Source organism: Trichomonas vaginalis, chromosome V (assembly GCF_026262505.1).
Source record: "Trichomonas vaginalis G3 chromosome V, whole genome shotgun sequence".
NCBI classification, from domain to species: domain Eukaryota; phylum Parabasalia; order Trichomonadida; family Trichomonadidae; genus Trichomonas; species Trichomonas vaginalis.
The window spans coordinates 984,983-1,007,382 of record NC_067207.1 but is presented as its reverse complement, the minus strand read 5'-3'; the positions used below and the strand labels follow the sequence as shown (position 1 = coordinate 1,007,382).

The following is a 22,400-nucleotide window of genomic DNA, read 5'->3' as shown; positions in this document are numbered from 1 at the left end:
CAACGAAAATTTTCAATCATATTCAATTTTGAATATTTACAGGCTTTTGAATTTTTATGATAAATTCATCTGATAAATATAGTCAACTTAAATACAATTTATTAAATTTTTAACAAAAGTGACAATAATAAAATTTTATATAAAATGCTCAATGATGACGAAAATCTTAGTGGAGATGAGTTAGTTTCTCTTGTTTGCTCTAAATCACTTGACATTCAAGATCTAATTCAGAAGCATGATCCATCAGCAGTTCAAGAATTTCAAATTTTTTATGATCAAGCAATAAAAGCGCTCGATTTACAAACAGCAAATTTATCATCATTAGAGAAAGAATCAATTACTTATCATGATTCATATAATAACTCAGCGAAAAGTCTAAAATCACTAAAAGATAAAGTTAAATCATTAAACCAAGAAAAAATGCAGCTAAATGATACGATAGATATCTTAACTTACGAAAATAATATACTTGAAGAACAATGCAAAGGTTTATTCGATAAAGAAGATTCAACTGATTATGAATCACTTATTAAGTCAGCACAGAACATGATAGATGAGCTAGAACAGAAAGATAAAGAACTTGATGAAGAGCTAGCCATAGAAAACAATAAAAATACGAATGATTTAGCAAAAGAAATACCAAATCTTAAAAAACAGATAGAGGACTTAGAGGATGGCCTCGCTGTAAAAATGAAGAAGAATCAAAGGCGTGCAAAAGAAATTGAAGTCAGAATTAAAAAATTTGATTCACAAAATAATACAGATCAGAAACAAGAAACTGTAGATGACTCAGATGAAGAGAACGATGGGCCTTCAACAATTATTCATAGAACTTCGGCTTCAATTCAAGAACAAATAAGAGATGTCAGAGCTAGTTTAGAAAGAGCACTTAAGCAAAATGGAGCTCTTAAGACAAATCTTAAAGATCTTTTAACAGATTTGGATGCAATGCATGAAGAAAATTTCCAATTGAAAGGCCTTGTTGATAAAGTACAAAAAAGAGGAAAACAATGATGATATCCCGTATTGTCAAAAGTTTTATAAATAAAAGATAATTCTATACCATTATTTTACTTTTAATTTTTTAAATTATAATATTTTGCCCGTATTGATAACAATCCATTAGAGAACTGTAAATGGAAGATCCTGTATATGTATTAGATAATCAAGAAAATTATAATGAAACAGGATTATTTCGAATTTGAATAAGAATAAGGATATAAAATAAGATGAATCGAAATACAATACAAATAGTTTTATAATATACAAATTTCAAGATAAAAAACAAAATATTATTATAAATTTTTGAAATATCTTATTATAAACTAAGACATATAGTTAAAACTGTCTTAATATATAATGGATTGCACTTTCTTTTTTGATTCCGTAATCATCCATTGTTTTATTGATTGATAAAGGAATACCGTTCAAAATCAGCCTGCATTCGTTAAATGATATGTTTAAGCGTTGACATACAACAAGCTGTAATTCTCTAATTGTTGAGTGTGCGTATAAATGAATGGTAATACTTTTTCCTGTTAAATCCTTTACGTATATTGGAACTACGTTAACAGCATCTGATGCCATTGTAACTCTATCTTCGTTTTGTAATGATTTAAATAGGAATTCTGTAATTAAATTTTGGCCATGTAAAACCAAATGCTGACTTTTCTTTGGAACATTGGATAATTTCTCAACAATTCCTTGGAATTGGTCGAGAGTAACGTCATTAGAAATGTGTAAAAGATGGACTTCTCCACTGAGAAGTTTCAAGTAAACCTTTTTCGGTTCTATATTACCATTATGAATTGTATCGTCGAAATCTTGAAGAAGTGGAGTGCATTTCCATTCCTTCATTAAGGATAAAATTTCATTTTTGTATTTAATATTAATAAATGGGCTTTCTCCATTAAGAATCTTTATAAAACAGTCGAATGCTTCAGTTGAATGTAAATCAACAAGATTTATTCCTGTATTCTTAAAATTGCAATAATTTTCTGCAAAATAATCTGATATCCTGATTAACTTCATAATATCCATGTAGTAATCCTTCCCGTTGTGACATATATTGTTAGTGGTCCGTTTTATAGGGCTTTGCTTGATTTTGAACATTACTTTTATTTTTTAAAAGTGACAAATTCCTTGTCATCTGTTTCCATATGAAAATCTATGAAAGTGGAGATGCCATTAAAGATAACGTAGAATAGGTGAGACGTATCTTCACTATGTATACTGTAGGATCAATCAGCTGCATTATAATTAAAATTTTTTAAATCAATTTTGAAATTTGATTAGTAGCATTATATTTATTTCCTTATTTTTATCAGTTTGACTTCAGCTTCTCGGTTTACATTGTTACAAATAGAAAATTATATTGTGATTCAATAATTCTAATGGTAAATATGAAAAATAATAAACAAACATATATTAAATTTTTATAAAACAAACAAATAATACATGCAGAGTAAAGTTAGACAATATATTCTAATCTTTTGACATTATACAGATATCAGTTTCGTAAGTATTGTACATGAATCCTAAATTATCAGGAGCTAAGTCAAGCCATCGTTTGGCTCCTAACAAAAACTTAATTTTGTCAATCTTTTTTCCTGAACCTGCCCAAACAACCAAATCTTTGATTTTGTACGATCTAGGATAACATATCCTTGGAGAAGAGTATCCTGATGTGCAATTCTTTACTTTTGAATAATCTCCTGAATCAATCCATTTAAAATACTTTGATTTAGTAAATGGTTGACCAAGGAACCTGAAATCATGATTGTGAATGGGCATAATATCAATTTGATCCAAAACATGAGTAATTGTTTCATATGCTGGTAATTCTATTTGACAAGAGATTTCAAACTTCCTTGGTCTGTCAAAGACGGCCTTTACAGCAGATCTCGTAAGTAAAACACCAGAATTTGGTGCAAATATCTGAAAATTATCTCGAAGTTCCTGACATTGGCCTTTTGCTAAAGGAGAGTCGTAGTAAGATGAATTGGCGTACTTAGAAATGAATTTTGGTAATAGTTTTGGATTAACATAAGCTCCATCGCTGACAATTAAAATCCAATTTGCTGTAGAGCGCGCCAAGAACATTTTGAATAAAGAATACATAAGATAACATGAAGGACTTCTGTTAATTGGAAATTGTTTAGGAGGATCTGCAAATGTAATTGTTCTAAGACTACAATTCGAATCTGAATATGAAGAAAGCGAGTAAATTTCAACTGCATCAACAAATTGCATTTCTTGAACTTCTTTGATCCAAGAATCATATAGAGTGCATAGCAGTTCCGTTGGTTCATAGACACTATCCATTACAGCAATGTATAGTTTGTCTTTATCTGGTATTGAATGATTTGATTTTCGTGGAGGTGGATATGGATTGGCATAAATTCGTTTTGGAAGTTCGAAATCGGATAATAAATCCAATTTATCGGCATTTAAACGAGATTGAAAATTTAAAACAAACAGAGATAACGCTGATATACTGATTGAGAATACAATCAGGTATATATTCGATCCCTTCCTCATCTTACGGATAAAATGTTTAATTTTGGGAAATTTCTGATGTCTGGATAAAAAAGTGACATATATTGCAATCAAATCCTTTTATTTTCCAAACATACATTAGTTAGAATATGAATTGAATTTACTAATCTGACATATTTACTACGTAAATTCTCTTCAAATCAAGATTGGAATGTATTTCGAATTAAAAAATCAAAATATCTCAGTTAACATTTCAAGAATGCCTGTCACATATCAAATCAATCCCAATCTAGTGTTAATATTGCCTTCTTGTTCAAGATTAATTTGAATTATTTAAGTAATCCAACATTTTCTGATTTTATCAATGATTTCAATACAGCAAAAACTAAATATTATATTTCATCGATAATGACATTTTGGGCAAATTTCCTTGTAAACCTAAGATTTGGGGGTCGATACAACAATATATGATTTCTGAACTTCAGCGTATTCTTTTTTCTTACATCGCGGTGGAAAATTCTTTAAAAATAATTTGTCAGAAATTTTTATGATAAATCCCACATACGAGGAGCCGACTTACAAAATTATTCTTCTTGGCAATTCAGGAGTTGGTAAAACATGCATTGCTAAGAGGTGGACACAAAATCTCTATACAGATGGCATTGAACCTACTTTAGGATCTGCAAATTATTTTAAAGAAGTTTCTCACAACGATCAAATTATCAAAATTTCTCTTTGGGATACAGCAGGCCAGGAACAGTTTAGATCAATTGCACCAATCTATGTTCGTGGCAGTCATTGCGCCATTATTGCGGTTTCTAGCATTGACTTCGAGTCAATGCATTCTGTTTCACAATGGAAGGAACTCTTAGATAAAGATCAGGAAAATCCAATTCCAGCAATTCTCGCAATTACCAAAATTGATCTTGAACCAACCTATGATCTAGAGCAGTCTATTGAGCAAATCAAAGACAAATTCAAATACATATTCTACGTGTCTGCAATGAACGGATCTGGAATTGAAGACTTATTTGTACAGGCAGCAATTCTAGCTAGAGAATTTGGACTTAAAGAAAAACACGAACCAATTGCTGCTGAAAATACTACTCCTGTTAAAGATAGCTCATATTGTTGCTAAGGTTGTTTAAATGTTTAATTTTTGCTTATAATATGCTTGTTTTTACATCATTTGAACAATCATGTGAGTTTTATATACGTAACATGAGCAGATACCCTTCCTTTTGAAAATATCGAAAGGAATTTAAAGTAAGACCCAAAACAAGATAAAAAGAATAACATTTAAATTTAAAGTTACATAAAAGGAACACATAACAGCTACAAAATACTCATAGAATCGGAAATATTATAAAATTAATTTAATATCCAAACAAAATGTTTTAATAACAACAAATAATAGCGTATTCCATGCAGAATTTCAGTTCCCCGATGAACTTTGCTGAGTGCTTGTAGATTGCATTCTATTTGCTTGCATATGAGAAGTTTTACGCTCTGGCTTTGCCTTATTAGATTTCGAAGATGTTCTCTCGTTTAGTTTGGGCTTACAATCGTCATACATTGGATATGGTGTCGTTGCTGCTTGAATTGTAGCTTGTTTTCTTGAAATTTGTTCTTTAAGAACGCTAATATGATACATCATTTCATTTTGCAATTTTGCGCTTCTTTGTGCATAAAGTGATAATTCATCTCGAAGTTGTTGTGAAACTCTGTTAAATGTATCAATTAGATATTGCATCTCTTCCCTCTGCTGCTCAATTATTTCATCTCTTGGATCTATTTCTGGTTCACTAGAGTAGTTATTCATGCAAATAAAAAATTCTTAACGTACAGTAACCATGATATGATAAATTGCGTATGAACTTTTGATATTATGCATATATGGAGAAATAAATAATTGTGGCATCATGATGTCGTTTCAAATGAAACAAGTGTTAATATTTTGGAAAGAGGATGATATCAAATTGCATTTGTACTATTTACCATGCAATATTTTTCTTTGTACTTCTTAAATAATTCAGTTGCAGCCTTGTGATTCTTTGAATTAATGAAGATGGAATTGAAATTTGATAGAGAACGACATGATAGTGATTACCCCTAACTATACTAGATGAAAACCCAAGGTTTTTCAGTATGACATGGCTATATAATTAATCATGACATTAATTTATCTAATCATCTCTTATTCAAAAAAATACTAACGCGAGAATATTTAGTACCATCATTTAATAATATCTTGCACACGCATTTTCTAATCCTTCGGCTAGATTTACAGATTTTATATTCTTCCTGATCCCCTTTCAAAAAATTGAGAAGATAACAAATGTCAAAAGATATGAAAATACGAAAATAGGATTTCTTGGTATGACGAAAATTTGTTGTTGCAAAAAATTTCAATAGGAAATTTACACCATTAGAACCTCAAAAAAAAGTTAGATGCTATTTCTTTTAGTCAACTCTGCAATTTCAGAAACAACTCCAGGTGGCATACCTTCAGACAAGTTTCCTGATATACTTAAATCGATTTATACTAACTATAATGGCACTTATTTTGCATCAGGAGCTGCCGCCATTTCATATCAGGGCAAAAAGATCTACGAAGATGTAATTGGCTATCAAGATATCTTACAACAGAAAAATGCAACGCTTCAAACTCTCTACGAATGGGGTTCAACTACAAAATTGTTGACACACGTTGGAATAATGCAGTTATACGAGAAAGGCAAAGTTAATTTCGAAGAAGATATCGAAACATACTTAGGCAAAGGATTTTTCAAGCATAAAAGCAAAAATGACAAAATCACAATTTTAAACTTGATGCATCATGACGCAGGCTGGGATGAAACAATCGATTCTCCGATATTACCACACAGTACATCTGACGAAGACCCCGAAGACTCAATCAAACGCATGGAACCAAGATCTTATTCAAAACCAGGCCAATTTGTTGGATATTCTAACTTCGGTGTAGCTGTTGAAGGTCTTATCATCGAGAAAGTATCAGGCGTTAAATATTGTGACTACATCAAGCAAAATATTTTTGATAAACTTGGAATGACACATTCATCAATTGATCCATCACGCAAAGACATTTCATCCAATGAATTCTCTAATTTAGCATCCGGTTACGCGACAGTCGATGGCAAACTGAAATATCAAGATCCAACTTCAGTTTTTCTCGCTCCTGCAGGTTCCTGCATTAGTACAATTGGTGATTTAAGTATATTTGCAAACAGTATCACACCAGTACAAGGCGTTGAATGCCCTCTTTTCGAGAAAAACGATACACTTGAATTATTTTTGAATAATTCTAAAATTATTTCACAAGGTTCACCAGGAATCAGTCATGGCTTATGGGAAGAGTATTATACGAACAAAATCCTTGGTTTAGAGCACTTAGGAAACACTCCAGGGCAAAGTGCAGTTATCAGTATTTTACCAAAAGAAGGATGGAATTATGTTGGATTTGCAAATACTTATGCTGATTTCTTGATGACATATTCATTCCATAGATATATTTGGGGACTTTATACACCTATTTCTAATAATTCAATACCTAATGATGCAGCCGGATATTATCAAAACAACAGAATTGTTCATTCTGGATTTTTAAGTCATATTACTTTGTTGAATTCTCTTATTGAAATCAAAATTGATGCTTCTAAGAATCATATATTAATGGATGGATATCCTTTCAATGTTTCAGATATTAACTTGTATTCAAGAAGTGATTTGACACCTAATAAAAACGTTGGAACATATCATTTGAGTTTTACTTTTAATGAAAAAGGTGAAATTAATGGTTTATATACTTATTGTACAGGATTCAAGAAAGTTCCAAAGAATGTCAACAGAAATATCACTATTTTCTGTGGTATAATTAATATTTGTTTCTTTGTTTCATTCGTACCGATAATTGGCATTTTAATTATTGCTTGCATTTACAACAAAAACATTTTGGCATCGAAACATTTCAAGTACATTGTTTTGACGTTTTTAATTGCTGCAGAATGTATTGCAGAACCATTAGTTTTGAGAACAACAAACACTATTAAATCAGCAATACATTTGAAACATAATTTATTCCATGTTCTTATTTCTTTGTATATAATTGTAAGTGTAAGAATCCTTTGCTCTATCTTTACTTTGTGTTTCTTGATTTATAATTATTGCATTCATAGAAAACATGAATCAATAGAATCAATGACTGTTTTCGAATCATTGAATATAATAACTGATGAAGCTTACTCTGGAAGACCAATTCCTTTCAGACCAAACTTATGCTGCTCTTTCATTGTTTTTACTTCATTATTCTTGGCAAACGCAATAAGTTTTACACTGATTGCTTGTGATATAATTATTGATATTTACAGACTCTAAAAACATTTATTTTCATTATTATTGTAATTAAACTCTTTTTAACTCAACTCCACTTTATTATCATGAATTTTACAAGCTTATCTCCAAGTTTCAAGAAAATTTTCACAATATGAAGTATTTCTACAATGATGTTCACATATGGAATTAAATTTATTATTTTTTTATAACTTTTTTTGTTATACATTAAGAAAATAACATAATACATACATTTGGACCAAGATAATAACTGTAAAAACGTATTTTCATACAATTATTTTTAAAATATATCTCCAATACAAAAATAAGAAAAATAAGTATTAAACTCATTGTAGTCAAGTGTATTTAGATGCTAAATAATGTTATAATGAACAGTATTATAGATTCCTTTTTAGAAGAACAAAAATTTAGAAATAAAATCAATGTGAATATTATTCTACAGAAGTAAGATCATGGATTTATAAGACAAAAACATTTCAGATGTTCTATTTTATTTAAATACCTAAAAATAGAACGTAATAGATATTATTTCTAGCAGTTTGAACCTTGCTCAAGCCTCTGAACTAGTTTCTCTCTTACTTCAGCGGCTTCTTGTTGAAATTGTTGTACCAATTGCTCAGCATGTTCTTTTAGTCTGTCAATTTGATTATTGCATTGTTTTCTAAGGTAATCTTCCACAGTCATATCTGGATTAACATTGGATAAGTCAATATTCTCCTTTGTACTCATTTCTAAATTATAAAATAAACGTACACATATTAAGGGTGCACCCGTATGTACGTTTATTTGAGAGGAGGAGGATTACCCTCTCAATTTTGAGGGATTCGTTAGTTTATTTTCTCGATGAATATGCAATAAAATTTGATTTTTACCTTATCAATATACTTCATATAATATACACATGTTCATGTAAAAACTTTTTTCCAAAATCCTCAGGAATTAAGGGATTTTTGAATTTTAAGAATTTTTTTCGAATTTTTTCGAAAAAAAAATATTTTCAGAACAGCCTTAACGGCTAAGATTTAGGAACAATGTTAAGTATCAAAAAGAAAGGAGGTCTGATATAGACAACATATATCGTTGAAGGTTGAAAAAATCTCTAATATTTGAGCCCAAAATTTCAAATTTTAATTTTTTGAAAAAAGAAGCCACCCGTATGTACGTTTATTTGAGAGGAGGAGGATTATATTTTTGAAAGGGTGAAACATTATGAATATGTTAATTATATAATAATATGTATTATTATAAAAAAGAAAAAATAAAGCACGTTAAAATTTTTCTTTCTTGATTTTTTACAAAATCTACTTAGAATTATGCAAAATATGACTAAATAATTATAAATTTCAAGTTAAATTTTAATTTTGATAAATAATTTAAATTTCAAAATATCAAGTTCAGTTCGACTATGTATGTAGTAATTCCTCAATAAAGTGCCAAAACCCTATTAAAATATATGAACATTTTCAACATTTTAATGTTTTTATTTAAAAATTTGATGGAATATGAGCTTCAAACAATTATTATGTAAATAAAAATAATTAAATATATGTATTTATTCGTATTACAACCGTAGTAAGTCGATTCTTCCTTTCTTCTACTGAGATTTGAATTTGATTTCGAATTGTAAAGAGATTCAAAGGGAAAATACTAGCGGATAAAAACTACCTCCATGAAAGGGTCATAATGGAGTCAAGTTGTATTTTTTGATATTTTTTGCTTTTCGAGCCTAAATAGGTAGCCAAGATAATGCCTAAAAATAAGGCTCTAAATTCTGAAGTTTACATGATCCTCTCGTGTGCACCCTTAATATTATATATGTTTCAAGTGCCACATAAGAATAGAAATTATAATAATCTTAATATTATTGCCTAAAGCTGATAATACCATATAATTTATGAATAATTTAACTTTTTTTGAGTGCGGGACAAATTCGCCAACTGTCACTTTTCAATAACCTTAAATTACACCTTTCTCATTTTTATAAAATAACCTTAAATTATATTTGAAGAAATTATGTCTATGATATATGTTTTATGCTAGAATCTTGGAGTTTTCATGCACTACACAAGAGCTCCAAGGTTCCAAGAGTGAATGCTCAATAGCAATTATAGAGATGTACCTTTTCAAAATGACTTTTACTGATTAAATTTAATCAATAGAAGACATTTTGAAAAGGTACCTCTACAATTAGATATACAATAGATTCAAAGCTTCATTTCAGATAGATTTGAAACTTTGAAACTCTTGGTAGATTTTGAGTGAATGCTGACAATCATCTTTGAGAAGGTTTTCTTTAAGAAAACCTTCTCAAAGAGGTTTCTCAGGAGCCCTGAGGCTCCCTTTCGTAATGATTGGGAGCCTTGGGGCTCCTGAGACGAAGAATGGCTTCACCGAATCTTTGATCAGCAGAGGCCAAATGAAAAGGCCTCTGCTGATGGATTCTCAGGAGCCCCAAGGCTCCCAATCATTACGAAAGGGAGCCTCAGGGCTCCTGAGACGAAGAATGGCTTCGCCGAATCTTTGATCAGCAGAGGCCAAATGAAAAGGCCTCTGCTGATGGATTCTCAGGAGCCCTGAGGCTCCCTTTCGTAATGATTGGGAGCCTTGGGGCTCCTGCAGCAGAGTATCGCTCCGCTCCATTAATTTTTTTTAAAAAAAGTGCCGTGTGGCAAATTTGTCCTGTTCCCACTTTTTTTCATGAAAAAATATTGAATTTCTATAAATTTGCGATTTTGCTTTGTTGTTGAAGCAAATTTTCAATTTAGATAGAACAAGCCGCAACTAGAGAAAGAGAAATTTTGAATTTATCTTAAATTTATTTCTTTTTTATATATTTATATTATTTAAATTTAATATTTAATATTTAAGTAATCGGATTACAAAAACCGATTCAGCCATTCAATTTATTCAATTTTCTCAAAAATTAAGAAGAAGAATAAACTTGATCGAATATAATTTTATCGTACATTTACACTCTGCCGGATATGACGCTAAAATGACTAATATGATTTGTGAGCCAAAATCTTAAGCTATCAGAAATCAACTGCTTTTTAACAAAATTCATAATAATATCCTGTCTTGGATAAATCGTCTAATTAATATTTTATTCAATAATTAATCTTCACAAATTTTTCATATTCGATCATTTTCTTATAAAAATCATTAGTATCTATATAATGGAACTTAGCTCAGAGTTGTTTATGTGCATTTACATATTAAATGCTTCTATAATGATAGCTAACTTCATGATGCGTCCAAATGCTACCTATGGAAAGGTTAAATATATTTTTATCTTCACAAAATTCTTAATTATGCCATTAATTGGAGCAATTTATTATTTCGGAACCAAAAAGGTAGCATTTAGTGTTATGCTGTATGTTTTTGGCCACTGGTTCGGAGATCTTATTCTCTTATCAGATTCAAATCTTGCTGTAAACTTAGGAGGATTATCTTTTACAATTGGACATTTTGCAATAATACATGCTTTTCATGTTGACTGGGCACATTATCCAATAGGAGCATTAGTTTTAGCATTCCCATTCATTGCTGCTCAACAATATAAGATAATTAAAAACGCGAACTTTAAGACTGTATTTGGATGGTGCCTATTCACTTATTGTTGCTTTTTAGATTATGCTTTATTAGGAGTTTCAGGACGTGTTGGACAACTTGGATTCAGTAATAAATCCTTCTTACTCGGCTACTTTGGTTATATTTCCTTCATGACATCTGATTTTATTTTAATAAGTACAATTCTTGGTATTGCAAAGGGTCTTTGCCGTATTGAAATTCTTGGTACATATATGCTAGCTCAGTTATTACTTGGAAATGCTATTTTAGCTCAAAATTATTATTAAAAATTTAGTAAAAAACTTTTTTATTTAATAAGAATCGTTATCATAACTTTTTGAAAACTTTTCATAATTTTTTTGAAGAAAATAACTTTGAAATCATCTTGAATTCAGAGAAATCTTCAAATTGAAAGGTTTCACTACGTACAAAGTCCACATTGCAACCAACAAGTTCACATATAAATCACAAACCAAATATTGCTTTGTGTAAGGCTTTATCAATTCTAATATAGTAATGCAATAATCTCGGGAACATGGCTCTCAATTTTGAGTAGTTTACGAATTTCTCAAATAAAATTGAGGGGATTTTGTTCCCGAGATTTTTGCAAAAACGGTTTTTTAAAAAGTACTATAAATTCTTTTACAAAACAATATAACAATATGTATAACTTCAATATTTGAAACAGAAGCTCCGTAATTGATTCAGGATAAAATTTTGAATTATCAAATCATGGAAAAATGGAGTTGTGCGCTTGTCAATATAATGGGTACATCCAAGTGCATTATGGCATTCATTAATACGATGGTTCCAACGTAAAAATCTAATGAATGAGTCAATAACTTCACGTAATATCAATATTTTTTGCAGTATCGTCTAGAATAGCTAGACTGCATGTTGAAATACATGTATGACTGCTTGGATTAATGGTTTCGTGAGTATTCTCGCATGTGGGAAAGTTGCCGTTTAAAATTAAAAATGATTTATCTAAGACTTTAATTTCATTCTCTTTAAAGTGAACTTGATATCCATCTATATTTTCTTATAAAATTAGATCCAAATGTAAAATATTAAATAAATTGAAATCAAATATTGAGATTAGCTGGTTCTATCTATATACATTACTCATACAGTAGCAATAAATAATGATTGTCTTATACATTAATGTTAAATCTATATTTTTATCATTAATGTCAACAAAAAAGTTCCGAAAATATGAAATTAGTCAACAAAACTATACAAATATGTTTTTATTCTTATGTCTATGAACACAGTATGCTTTATATCTTTGGATAGATATCAATCAGGAAAATAATCGATTTTAATTCAAACTATATTTTTATAAAATATTAATTAGAATAATATGCACTACTTATATAGAGAAAATTTTCATTCACAAATTTTTCTGAGGCCGAACCTAAGATTTTGAGAGTACTATAAATTCTCAAAATTTTGTTAAAAAAACTTTGTAAATTCTCATTTAGTTGATTATCGATCAATACCATATAATTCAATCATTTATAAATGTAATTGAATTAAATCGCATTTTTTGTCATTTTTTTTTATAAAAAGCAAATTTTATTATTACTCTACAGTTCCCTTATCAAATGCATAGCTTTATAAGATCATTGCTTTATCCGTGTTCACTGTATAAAACTGAGTAATATATGTTGGGAATAACAACATCACAAACAATATATGTGGCGAAACGTCATCAAATTATATTAATCTTAGAGGAAGTTCAGGTACATGTAATTTCACAACATTCAGAGAAAACAACCAAACTCAAGGTGAATCGCTTTATTTCAAAACTTTAGATTCATACACTCAAATAGTTTCTTATTGCAATATTATTGGAAATAAATGCGGAATAGATAATGAGCAAGTTCTATTTTATTGTTCATGCACAACAAATGTCGATCACTGCATATTTTTAAATAACATTGCAAAATTCATGTTTGAACAATCTGATCAAAGTTCAACTCTGACAATTAAAAATTCATATGTTGACTCAAATTCAACAACAGGACCAGGATCTGTCAAATTTAATAATTTAACAGATAATTACAAATTTAATGATTTTACGCATATTTATAATGATAATTGTTTCTGTGAACCAGAAAAAATAAATCCCAATTGGGTTAAATACTTTGGCAACGCACCTAAGATCGAAAAGATACAAAATAGAGCATCTATATATGATAAAACATGTTCAAATAATTATTACATTTTTAACTGCTACTTTGAAAATTGCAAAGCAAAGGGTGCAATTTACATTGAAAGCGATAAGGAGATAGTCACATTTGCAGAAGAAACAGTATTTAATCACTGCAGTTCCACATCATATGGTGGATCTCTTCACTACGGCTGCACAAAAGAAGGACAATTTGTTCAACAACGAACATGTTATTATAAATCAATATCAGAAAATGAAATGGCTTTTATTCATTTTGTTAAATCGTCTTCATCTAGCAAAAACTATGCAATTGAAGTTTCAGTAATTAATTGCGGAGAAAATGAAGGTAAAGGAAGTGGAACATTAGGAATTGGGAGTGGTGATATCCATTTTGATAATAACAACATCACAAACAACAAATGTAGACTATATTCATCAATTCATATTCAACTTGATGGAAGTTCAGGAACATATAATTTCTCAAATTTCAGAGAAAACAATCAAACCGGAAGTATATCACTTTATTTTCACTATCTGACAAGAAAACAAACACATACAGTTTCTTATTGCAATGTTATTGAAAATAAATGTGGAAAAGATAATGAGCAAGTTCTATTTTATATTTTATGCACAACAAATGTTGATCACTGCATATTTTTAAATAACATTGCAAAGTACATGTTTCAAAAATATGCAGAAGATTCCACTTTGACTATTTCAGAATCATATGTTGAATCAAATTCAACAAAAGGATCAGAATCAGTTTATTTTAATAATCTAAGAGATAATTACGATTTCAATAATAATTTTTCACATTTTCACACAGAAAATTGTTACTTACAACCAGAAAATCAAATTACATTTAAAATAACAAATCATCGTTCATTCAATCTCAAAGTTCATCGAAGAAGATAAAATATAAATAAATTTTTTATTTATCTTTCTGTTTGTTTGATTGTGAAGATAGTTTCTTTATCTGTTCCAATATCTTGTTGTTTTCTCTTTCACTTGTTGTCTTAAATTTAGAGATTTCTTCAATCAATGTTTTCTTCTTCGAAACGAGTTCTTCGTATTCTTTGTTTTCGTGATCAATTCTTTCTGTTTCTTGTTTAGTTTGATTGATATTTTCGTTTGTAGAATTAATTTTTTCATTGAGTTCTTCAATCTTTTTCTGTGATTGATGAATGAAACTCTTGATTTGTTCGTATTCATCACGTGATGAATCAACTTGATCACGAAGCTCTTTCAACTTTGTTTGTCTTTTTTCTCTGATTCGTGTCGAAATATCTTTGTCTCAAGTGCTGACATTTCTTTAGAAATTGTTTCTGAAAATTCTTCTTCAACGAATTTCTTTTTATTTCTTTTGAAAAATCGATATCAAGACCTTCACCAATGATATTGTCCACGAATCAATCTTACTCTTGGAATTTACCTGTTTTATAATCAACATTTCTTGTTTTTGGTTCAACGTTTTCTGGATTTTCTTTAATTTCGACTTTTCTGCTCAAAATCTTCTGCAACAAACTTGGTTCGAATCAGTGAAAGGATCTGATACAGGTGGTGTCATAACTTCGATTTCTTCCATGAAATTATCTTTTTGAATTTTTGATTCTTCGATTTCTGGGATATTTTCAACTTCAAGGCTTTTAACAGTATCTGGAAGCATCTCGATCATGTCCTTGAGGTCTGTGAGTCTCTCCTTCTGCTTAGATAAAACTTTCCGTTTTAATTCAAGGAATTTTTCGATTTCATCGCTATCGTCGTTTAGAGAGTTATCCGAAATCGATAAATTAGAAAGTGAAGTGGTCTGGGACTTTGAAATGTTGGTTAAAGATTCAACAATTTCATTTAGCTCTTCTATAGCAAGATTTTGGTAGTTTTCGGATGTATCGAGTATTTCATTCAACTTATTGATCTTCTCTTTGCATCTGGTGATTTGTTCTGTTGAAATTTGGTCAATTATTAATTTCGGAGGATCCTGGAACTGAATTGGGGTCAATGATGGTGCTACAAACAATCTGTTGCCTTTGGAGATGATTTGCTGGACATCTTTTGTGATATCGTTGATTAATAATTTAATTTGAGTATCATTAGCGAAAACTTCATGATTTTCGCCATGGAAACATTGGTTTAGACCATCAACAATAGTTTGTGCTTGATTGATCTGCTTTTGGGCTTCAAATATCACTTCTGAACATAATTTAAATCTTTTTTGCTGAATTTCTGTTAAATGGTCGGCCAAATTAATTCTTACACTATTTATTATGTTGTATCTATCATTGTCAAGTTGGTATATTTGATTGTTCAGATCATTTAGCCTTTGTTTCTTTGTTTGAAGAATTTTTCCTTGTTCTTCTGAATTTACGAAGAAACTGGTAATCAGGCTGTCAATAGGCTTCGATTTCAAGTACTTTGGAATGAAAGATGTTGAGTGAAATTCGATATTATTTTCTTGATTTATTGAATTTTGAAGATCTGATGGAATTATTGAAGAAATAATACTGCCAGCTTCATATTTAGGACATAGTAATGGCGTTTTCATCCTTTGTAATATATCTGGATGAGTTTCTTGGAAAGAAAACAAATCTGGTTGTTCATTGTAAGTAAATTCTTCGTTATTGTCAAGGCAGTAGACAGATCTTCTTAGTTTTGAAAGCGTATCTATTTTTTGGAGATAAATTTGCTTCAAATTCAATATTTGAGATTGAAGTCTTGCATATTGAACAAAATTTGTATTTCCGATGATTCTTGTTCTTTGGGAAATTAATGGGGTCGAAGAATTTGCACTTGAAAGAACGGCATTTTTGATTGCGGATTTTTCTAAATCTTCTTTAGTTTGATTGTATTCATTTTGGATTTTTTGAAGTTGCTGTAAATTGATATCTCTTTGAAGTTCAAAATTTTCTCTAAAATTGTTTTCTCTTTCGATTTTATATTCTAATTCAGCGATTTGATCATTTAATTCTCTATATTGGTTAATAACTCCTTCTAAATAAGCCTTCCTTTGTAGTGATGGTTCCATATTTGCTTCAACTTGGTCTAAAATGGAATCAATCATTTAAAAGGAATTTGTCACTTTTTTAGAAAAAAAAATAGAGAATATAGTGTCTTGATAGAGTTAATGTTTGAACATTACCTAAGACATTTTAATTTTGCAATTTTATAGAGTTTTACTGAATTTTAAATAATTGTCGGTAAAAACTTTATTTTTGTTCAATTTGATACATGAAATCATGGAAAACAATACAGATAAATGAACAACAATTGAAAATATTACTTTTTATATCCGAAATCAATTAAATCGACAATACGTTTTTGTATCTGTTCCATAAACAATTACATACAATGATTTTTATGATATTTTATCAATACACTACTTTTAAATTTTTTAAGGGAGGCTTCCGACTAGAAAGCCCTCTCAATTTTTTGTGATGTTTACACCAAAAGTGAGATTCGTTAAGCGTTTTTCTCGTTGAATATTGAGTTTCCCGGATTTTGAGTTATTCATAAAGCTTCTCTATATTATACCCTATCTACTGATATGATTATTTTTGAAAAATCTCTTAAATCGACCTGCACTGAATTTTTTAGGGAAAATTCGAAATTTTATAAGCGTTTTCTGTAACGTTTTTTTACGGAATAAAATCCGAAAAATAATTTTTTGAAGAATCATTTGGGTAGAATACTTATCGAAAATTATATTTATTATAATTTTGGTCGATAAAAATAAGCAGATTCAAAACTGGCAAAAACCCTTTCGGCAATTTGTGGACGATTCCGAACCCCCTCATTTTTGAAATTTAATAAGAAAAATAGAATCTTTATTAAATATAGATTTTAAAAAACTTGGTTATAAATTATGAAATTTTCTCACTTGGGCTAAAAAGTGACAATTTGGTCGGAAGCCACCCTTAATGTCCGATCAAGACATTCATCCAAATAAATTCAGTGAATTGCAAAGTATCTTTCAATATCACATCAATTTATACAATACGTTGTATCACTTGAAAACCGAAAATACTGAAATATTAAACTCGATTTACAAAACAATCAAAACAGAATTGATTGAATCCAAGAACTATCCTCCTCAAAATATTATCAAAGATATTTTGCAAATTATACCGTATAATAATCGCTACACAAAGTCATATTTATCTCTTGCCAAAATTATATATGATTAATATCATGTGGAAGAGGTCACAGAAGTAGAAGATATTTCAATCCTCCTATTTTACAAAGAATATGGAATTAAATTAGACAAATCTTATAATTTCGAAGCAATTAAGTCAGAAAATCTTGATATTCATACAGAAGATATAATTTACAGAGCAATTATGTATAATGACTTAGAAAGATTCATCGCATTCACAGAAAGAGAAGGATTTGATAAAGATCAAGAACTTAAAAGCAAATTATATCCGGATTCTAAAGAAAGACATCTATTACTTGAATTATGTTGTTATCATGGAGCAGTTGACTGTTTCAAGTTCTTAAGAACGAAATTTCACTCAGAAATAACTCAAACATGTCTAAAATTTTCATTTTTAAGTGGAAATCAAGAGATAATGAGTGAATGTTTGAAATATCAAAAACCAAATTATAGATGTATGGGATATGCAATTATTTCTCATAACATTGATTTTGTTACTTTCTTAATGAATGAATACAATATGGACATAGGTTTAATAAATTGCGGAGTTCATAAAAATCTTGAATCATTTTTAGTTTATTTCGATCAAACTAATAATATTAACAAATGCTTTGTTTATTCACCGTTATTCAATATCCCATCTCTTTGGGAATATTTCATTTCGCATGGTGCAAATATCAATGGAAAAGATGAATATGGAAAAACTGCTCTTCATTTGGCCACAGAAAATAATATTAAAGAAATAGTCAAGATTCTTGTTTTGAATGACGCAAATCTTGAAGAAAAAGATCTTTTTGGAAAAACCGCTCTTCATAATGCAGCACATTATAATGGCAAAGAAACAGCTGAGCTTCTTATTTCTCATGGCGCAAATATCGATGAAAAAGATCAATTTGGAAGAACTGCTCTTCATCATGCATCATGTAAAAATAATAACGAGATTGTCGAATTTCTTATTTCACATGGTGCAAATATCAATGAAAAAGATAACGATGGAAGAACCGCTCTTCAATATGCAGCACGTTATAATTATAAAGAAACAGCAGAACTTCTTATTTCACATGGCGCGAATATCAATGAAAAAGATCAATATGGGCAAACCGCTATTCAATATGCAGCACGTTATAATTATAAAGAAACAGCAGAACTTCTTATTTCACTTGGTGCAAATATCAATGAAAAAGATAAATATGAAAAAACATCTCTTCATATTGCAGCAAGTTATAATAGTAAAGAAACAGCAGAACTTCTTATTTTACTTGGTGCTAAAATCAATAATAAAGATCAATATGGGCAAACCGCTATTCAATATGCAGCACGTTATAATTATAAAGAAACAGCAGAACTTCTTATTTCACTTGGTGCAAATATCAATGAAAAAGATAAATATGAAAAAACATCTCTTCATATTGCAGCAAGTTATAATAGTAAAGAAACAGCAGAACTTCTTATTTCACATGGTGCGAATATCAATGAAAAAATAAATATGGAAAAACCGCTCTTCAATATGCAGTATTGAATAATAGTAAAGAAACAGTAGAACTTCTTATTTTACTTGGTGCTAAAATCAATAATAAAGATAACGATGGAAAAACAGCCCTTCATATTGCAGCAAGTTGTAATTATATAGAAATAGCAGAATTTCTTATTTCACATGGTGCGAATATCAATGAAAAAGATAAATGTGGAAAAACTGCTCTTCATATTGCATCTCGAACTACTAAAGAAATGGTTGAACTTCTTATTTCACATAGTGCAAATATCAATGAAAAAGATAACGATGGAAGAACCGCTCTTCAATATGCAGCACGTTATAATTATAAAGAAACAGCAGAACTTCTTATTTCACATGGTGCAAATATCAATGAAAAAGATAACGATGGAAGAACCGCTCTTCAATATGCAGCACGTTATAATTATAAAGAAACAGCAGAACTTCTTATTTCACATGGTGCGAATCTCAATGTAAAAGATAAATGTGGAAAAACTGCTCAACACTATGCAGCATGTAATAATTGTAAAGAAATCATTGAACTTCTTATTTCACATGGTGCAAATATCAATGAAAAAGATAAATACGGAGAAACATATCTTTTTTATGCATCGATTAAACATTATAAAAGAGATCATTTCACAAAAATCGATTAATATATCACAAAATTGGCAAGACTGATTTTCTTCATATGACATACATAGTGTATATCGCTCAAAAAGTGCAAGAATGATGTCATTCTATAGCCTTCTAAATTTTTTACAAGAAAGTTTTCTGGAACTTTCTCTCAATTTTTTTGTAAACTCAGAAAAAAAGTGAAAAAATCGAATGTCTTTAAAAATCATATAACTTAATATAAATCTTTTAAAATATTGAATACTATTTCAAAAATATTCTAAATGGAGGCCAACAACACTTCCTAACTTTTCTCCCTTTCCCTTTCCACTGGTTAAAGACCGCCCAGCAACTACTTAGTTGGATCGATGCCCCTTGAAGGATCACAATTCCATATCTCTACGACGCAATTTAAAATGATTATGGAAATTATTTTCCATGAAACTTTAAAAAAAGCATACCTATATGCTTGCCTGACCTTTCCTTTGAAGGTTTTCTTCATATTTTGTTTTTAACACGGACTAAAGACTTCGATTTTTATACTTATTTTTCTGATGTTTACACCAAAATTGAGAGAAAGTGCAAGAAAACTTTTGTAAAAAAATTGAATGCAATAGAATTCTATAATAGTTCCGACTTTTAATTCCATAAAATCTTTTTTTTAAAAAATCAAAAAGTGACATTTTTTTATATTTTGCTCAATTGCTATTGTAATATCATTCATTTAAGCCAATTCTGATAATAATAGGAACTACCAAGGATCTTGCTTGGAGAAAATTATTATCTTCTCCGATTGAAAGAACTTTTCCTTCTTATCAATGTAATTGAAAGAACTTTTCCTCCATATCAATGTAATTGAAAGAACTTTGGGTAAAAATATATATATATAAGTTTAACTTATAGCTTTGTATATAACCTCCATTAGCAAATAACGCTTTTAAAATACGCATCTTGATGAAAATATTATTGACTGAGATATCCGTGTTGTAATTGTGTTATTTCATATCTACAAACTTAATCAAAATGCATAAATGAAATCCGAAATTTTTGTGATCAGTGTTTTTCCACAGATATCATGTAGCATTTATTTTTCACAATGAATTTTAAAAATGTTTTAAATGGTATAATTGTATCCTTATAAAAAATTATTAATGTCTGATCAAGACACTCACCAAAATAAATTCAGTGAATTGCAAAGTATCTTTCAATATCACATCAATTTATACAATACGTTGTATCACTTGAAAACCGAAAATACTGAAATATTAAACTCGATTTACAAAACAATCAAAACAGAATTGATTGAATCCAAGAACTATCCTCCTAAAAATATTATCAGAAATATTTTAAACATCATTCCGTATAATAATCGCTATGCAAAGTCATATTTATCTCTTGCCAAAATTATATATGATTAATATCATGTGGAAGAGGTCAAAAAAGTAGAAGATATTTCAATCCTCCTATTTTACAAAGAATATGGAATTAAATTAGACAAATCTTATAATTTCGAAGCAATTAAGTCAGAAAATCTTGATATTCATACAGAAGATATAATTTACAGAGCAATTATGTATAATGACTTAGAAAGATTCATTTCATTCACAGAAAGAGAAGGATTTGATAAAGATCAAAGGCTACAAAGCAAATTATATCCACATATTTACGAAACATATTCATTACTTGAGTTATGTTGCTATCACGGAGCAGTTGATTGTTTCAAGTTATTAAGAACAAAATTTAACTCAGAAATAACTCAAACATGTCTAGTTTTTTCATTTTTAAGTGGAAATCCAGAGATAATGAGCGAGTGTTTGAAATATCAAAAACCAAGCATAGTTTGCATGGAGTATGCGATTATTTCTCATAACATTGATTTTGTTACTTTCTTAATGAATGAATACAATATGGACATAGGTTTAATAAATTGCGGAGTTCATAAAAATCTTGAATCATTTTTAGTTTATTTCGATCAAACTAATAATATTAACAAATGCTTTGTTTATTCACCGTTATTCAATATCCTATCTCTTTGGGAATATTTCATTTCGCATGGTGCAAATATCAATGGAAAAGATGAAAGTTGAAAAACCGCTCTTCATAATGCCACATATTATATTTGCAAAGAAACAGCAGAATTTCTTCTTTTACATGGTGCAAATATCGATGAAAAAGATCAATTTGGAAAAACTGCTCTTAATAAAGCTGCAGACTATAATGATAAAGAAATAGTTGAACTTCTTATTTCAAATGGTGCAAATATTGATGAAAAAGATAATGAAGGAAAAACTGCTCTTCACCATGCAGTAATAAAAAATAATAAAGAAATAGTTGAATTTCTTCTTTCCCATGGTGCAAACATCGATGGAAAGGATAAATTTAAAAAAACCTCTCTTTTCTATGCAGCAGAAAACAATAGCAAAGAAACTGTTGAAATTCTTATTTCGCATGGTGCAAATCTCAATGAAAAATGTGAATATGGAAAAACTGCTCTTCATTTTGCCACAGATAATAATATTATAGAAATA

At 29.4% G+C, this 22,400-nt stretch overlaps 13 protein-coding genes across 13 annotated transcripts, besides 5 other annotated features; 8 read left to right on the top strand and 5 right to left on the bottom strand.

The window, feature by feature from the left end:
* Window positions 1-144: 144 nt before the first annotated feature.
* On the top strand, window positions 145-1,014 carry TVAGG3_0258580 (uncharacterized protein; the record flags this gene model as incomplete). The annotated part of the gene is made up of 1 exon (XM_001312200.1): window positions 145-1,014. One exon carries the CDS (start codon window positions 145-147, stop codon window positions 1,012-1,014), a length of 870 nt encoding a protein of 289 aa, XP_001312201.1.
* Window positions 1,015-1,338: 324 nt separating this feature from the next.
* On the bottom strand, window positions 1,339-2,093 carry TVAGG3_0258570 (cellular macromolecule catabolic process; the record flags this gene model as incomplete). The annotated part of the gene is made up of 1 exon (XM_001312199.2): window positions 1,339-2,040. The coding sequence occupies one exon, from the start codon at window positions 2,038-2,040 to the stop codon at window positions 1,339-1,341; it is 702 nt and encodes a 233-aa protein (XP_001312200.1).
* Window positions 2,094-2,464: 371 nt separating this feature from the next.
* Window positions 2,465-3,576, bottom strand: TVAGG3_0258560 (uncharacterized protein; the record flags this gene model as incomplete). The annotated part of the gene is made up of 1 exon (XM_001312198.1): window positions 2,485-3,540. One exon carries the CDS (start codon window positions 3,538-3,540, stop codon window positions 2,485-2,487), a length of 1,056 nt encoding a protein of 351 aa, XP_001312199.1.
* A 469-nt stretch (window positions 3,577-4,045) lies between these two features.
* TVAGG3_0258550 (GTPase protein) lies at window positions 4,046-4,636 on the top strand (the record flags this gene model as incomplete). The annotated part of the gene is made up of 1 exon (XM_001312197.1): window positions 4,046-4,636. The coding sequence occupies one exon, from the start codon at window positions 4,046-4,048 to the stop codon at window positions 4,634-4,636; it is 591 nt and encodes a 196-aa protein (XP_001312198.1).
* A 248-nt stretch (window positions 4,637-4,884) lies between these two features.
* On the bottom strand, window positions 4,885-5,326 carry TVAGG3_0258540 (uncharacterized protein; the record flags this gene model as incomplete). The annotated part of the gene is made up of 1 exon (XM_001312196.1): window positions 4,934-5,320. One exon carries the CDS (start codon window positions 5,318-5,320, stop codon window positions 4,934-4,936), a length of 387 nt encoding a protein of 128 aa, XP_001312197.1.
* A 612-nt stretch (window positions 5,327-5,938) lies between these two features.
* TVAGG3_0258530 (beta-lactamase family) lies at window positions 5,939-7,894 on the top strand (the record flags this gene model as incomplete). Its single annotated transcript, XM_001312195.1, has 1 exon — window positions 5,950-7,893. The coding sequence occupies one exon, from the start codon at window positions 5,950-5,952 to the stop codon at window positions 7,891-7,893; it is 1,944 nt and encodes a 647-aa protein (XP_001312196.1).
* Window positions 7,895-8,400: 506 nt separating this feature from the next.
* On the bottom strand, window positions 8,401-8,598 carry TVAGG3_0258520 (uncharacterized protein; the record flags this gene model as incomplete). The annotated part of the gene is made up of 1 exon (XM_001312194.1): window positions 8,401-8,598. One exon carries the CDS (start codon window positions 8,596-8,598, stop codon window positions 8,401-8,403), a length of 198 nt encoding a protein of 65 aa, XP_001312195.1.
* Window positions 8,599-8,631: 33 nt separating this feature from the next.
* Window positions 8,632-9,672: a mobile genetic element.
* A 112-nt stretch (window positions 9,673-9,784) lies between these two features.
* Window positions 9,785-9,813: a terminal%2Cinverted (terminal inverted repeat of MuDR-4N1_TV transposon ID:TVAGG3_0258500).
* Window positions 9,785-10,556: a mobile genetic element.
* Window positions 10,523-10,556: a terminal%2Cinverted (terminal inverted repeat of MuDR-4N1_TV transposon ID:TVAGG3_0258500).
* A 449-nt stretch (window positions 10,557-11,005) lies between these two features.
* Window positions 11,006-11,889, top strand: TVAGG3_0258490 (YhhN family; the record flags this gene model as incomplete). The annotated part of the gene is made up of 1 exon (XM_001312193.1): window positions 11,100-11,726. One exon carries the CDS (start codon window positions 11,100-11,102, stop codon window positions 11,724-11,726), a length of 627 nt encoding a protein of 208 aa, XP_001312194.1.
* Window positions 11,890-13,021: 1,132 nt separating this feature from the next.
* Window positions 13,022-14,881, top strand: TVAGG3_0258480 (uncharacterized protein; the record flags this gene model as incomplete). The annotated part of the gene is made up of 1 exon (XM_001312192.2): window positions 13,394-14,530. One exon carries the CDS (start codon window positions 13,394-13,396, stop codon window positions 14,528-14,530), a length of 1,137 nt encoding a protein of 378 aa, XP_001312193.2.
* Window positions 14,882-15,037: 156 nt separating this feature from the next.
* Window positions 15,038-16,672, bottom strand: TVAGG3_0258470 (uncharacterized protein; the record flags this gene model as incomplete). The annotated part of the gene is made up of 1 exon (XM_051228309.1): window positions 15,120-15,857. One exon carries the CDS (start codon window positions 15,855-15,857, stop codon window positions 15,120-15,122), a length of 738 nt encoding a protein of 245 aa, XP_051098039.1.
* A 335-nt stretch (window positions 16,673-17,007) lies between these two features.
* Window positions 17,008-17,526: a mobile genetic element.
* A 423-nt stretch (window positions 17,527-17,949) lies between these two features.
* On the top strand, window positions 17,950-19,284 carry TVAGG3_0258450 (ankyrin repeat and SOCS box-containing protein 4 family; the record flags this gene model as incomplete). Its single annotated transcript, XM_001312190.1, has 1 exon — window positions 17,950-19,284. One exon carries the CDS (start codon window positions 17,950-17,952, stop codon window positions 19,282-19,284), a length of 1,335 nt encoding a protein of 444 aa, XP_001312191.1.
* A 209-nt stretch (window positions 19,285-19,493) lies between these two features.
* On the top strand, window positions 19,494-19,913 carry TVAGG3_0258440 (cyclin-dependent kinase inhibitor 2C-related family; the record flags this gene model as incomplete). Its single annotated transcript, XM_001312189.1, has 1 exon — window positions 19,494-19,913. One exon carries the CDS (start codon window positions 19,494-19,496, stop codon window positions 19,911-19,913), a length of 420 nt encoding a protein of 139 aa, XP_001312190.1.
* Window positions 19,914-21,443: 1,530 nt separating this feature from the next.
* On the top strand, window positions 21,444-21,959 carry TVAGG3_0258430 (protein of unknown function (DUF3447); the record flags this gene model as incomplete). The annotated part of the gene is made up of 1 exon (XM_001312188.1): window positions 21,444-21,959. The coding sequence occupies one exon, from the start codon at window positions 21,444-21,446 to the stop codon at window positions 21,957-21,959; it is 516 nt and encodes a 171-aa protein (XP_001312189.1).
* Between the last annotated feature and the right edge of the window lie 441 nt (window positions 21,960-22,400).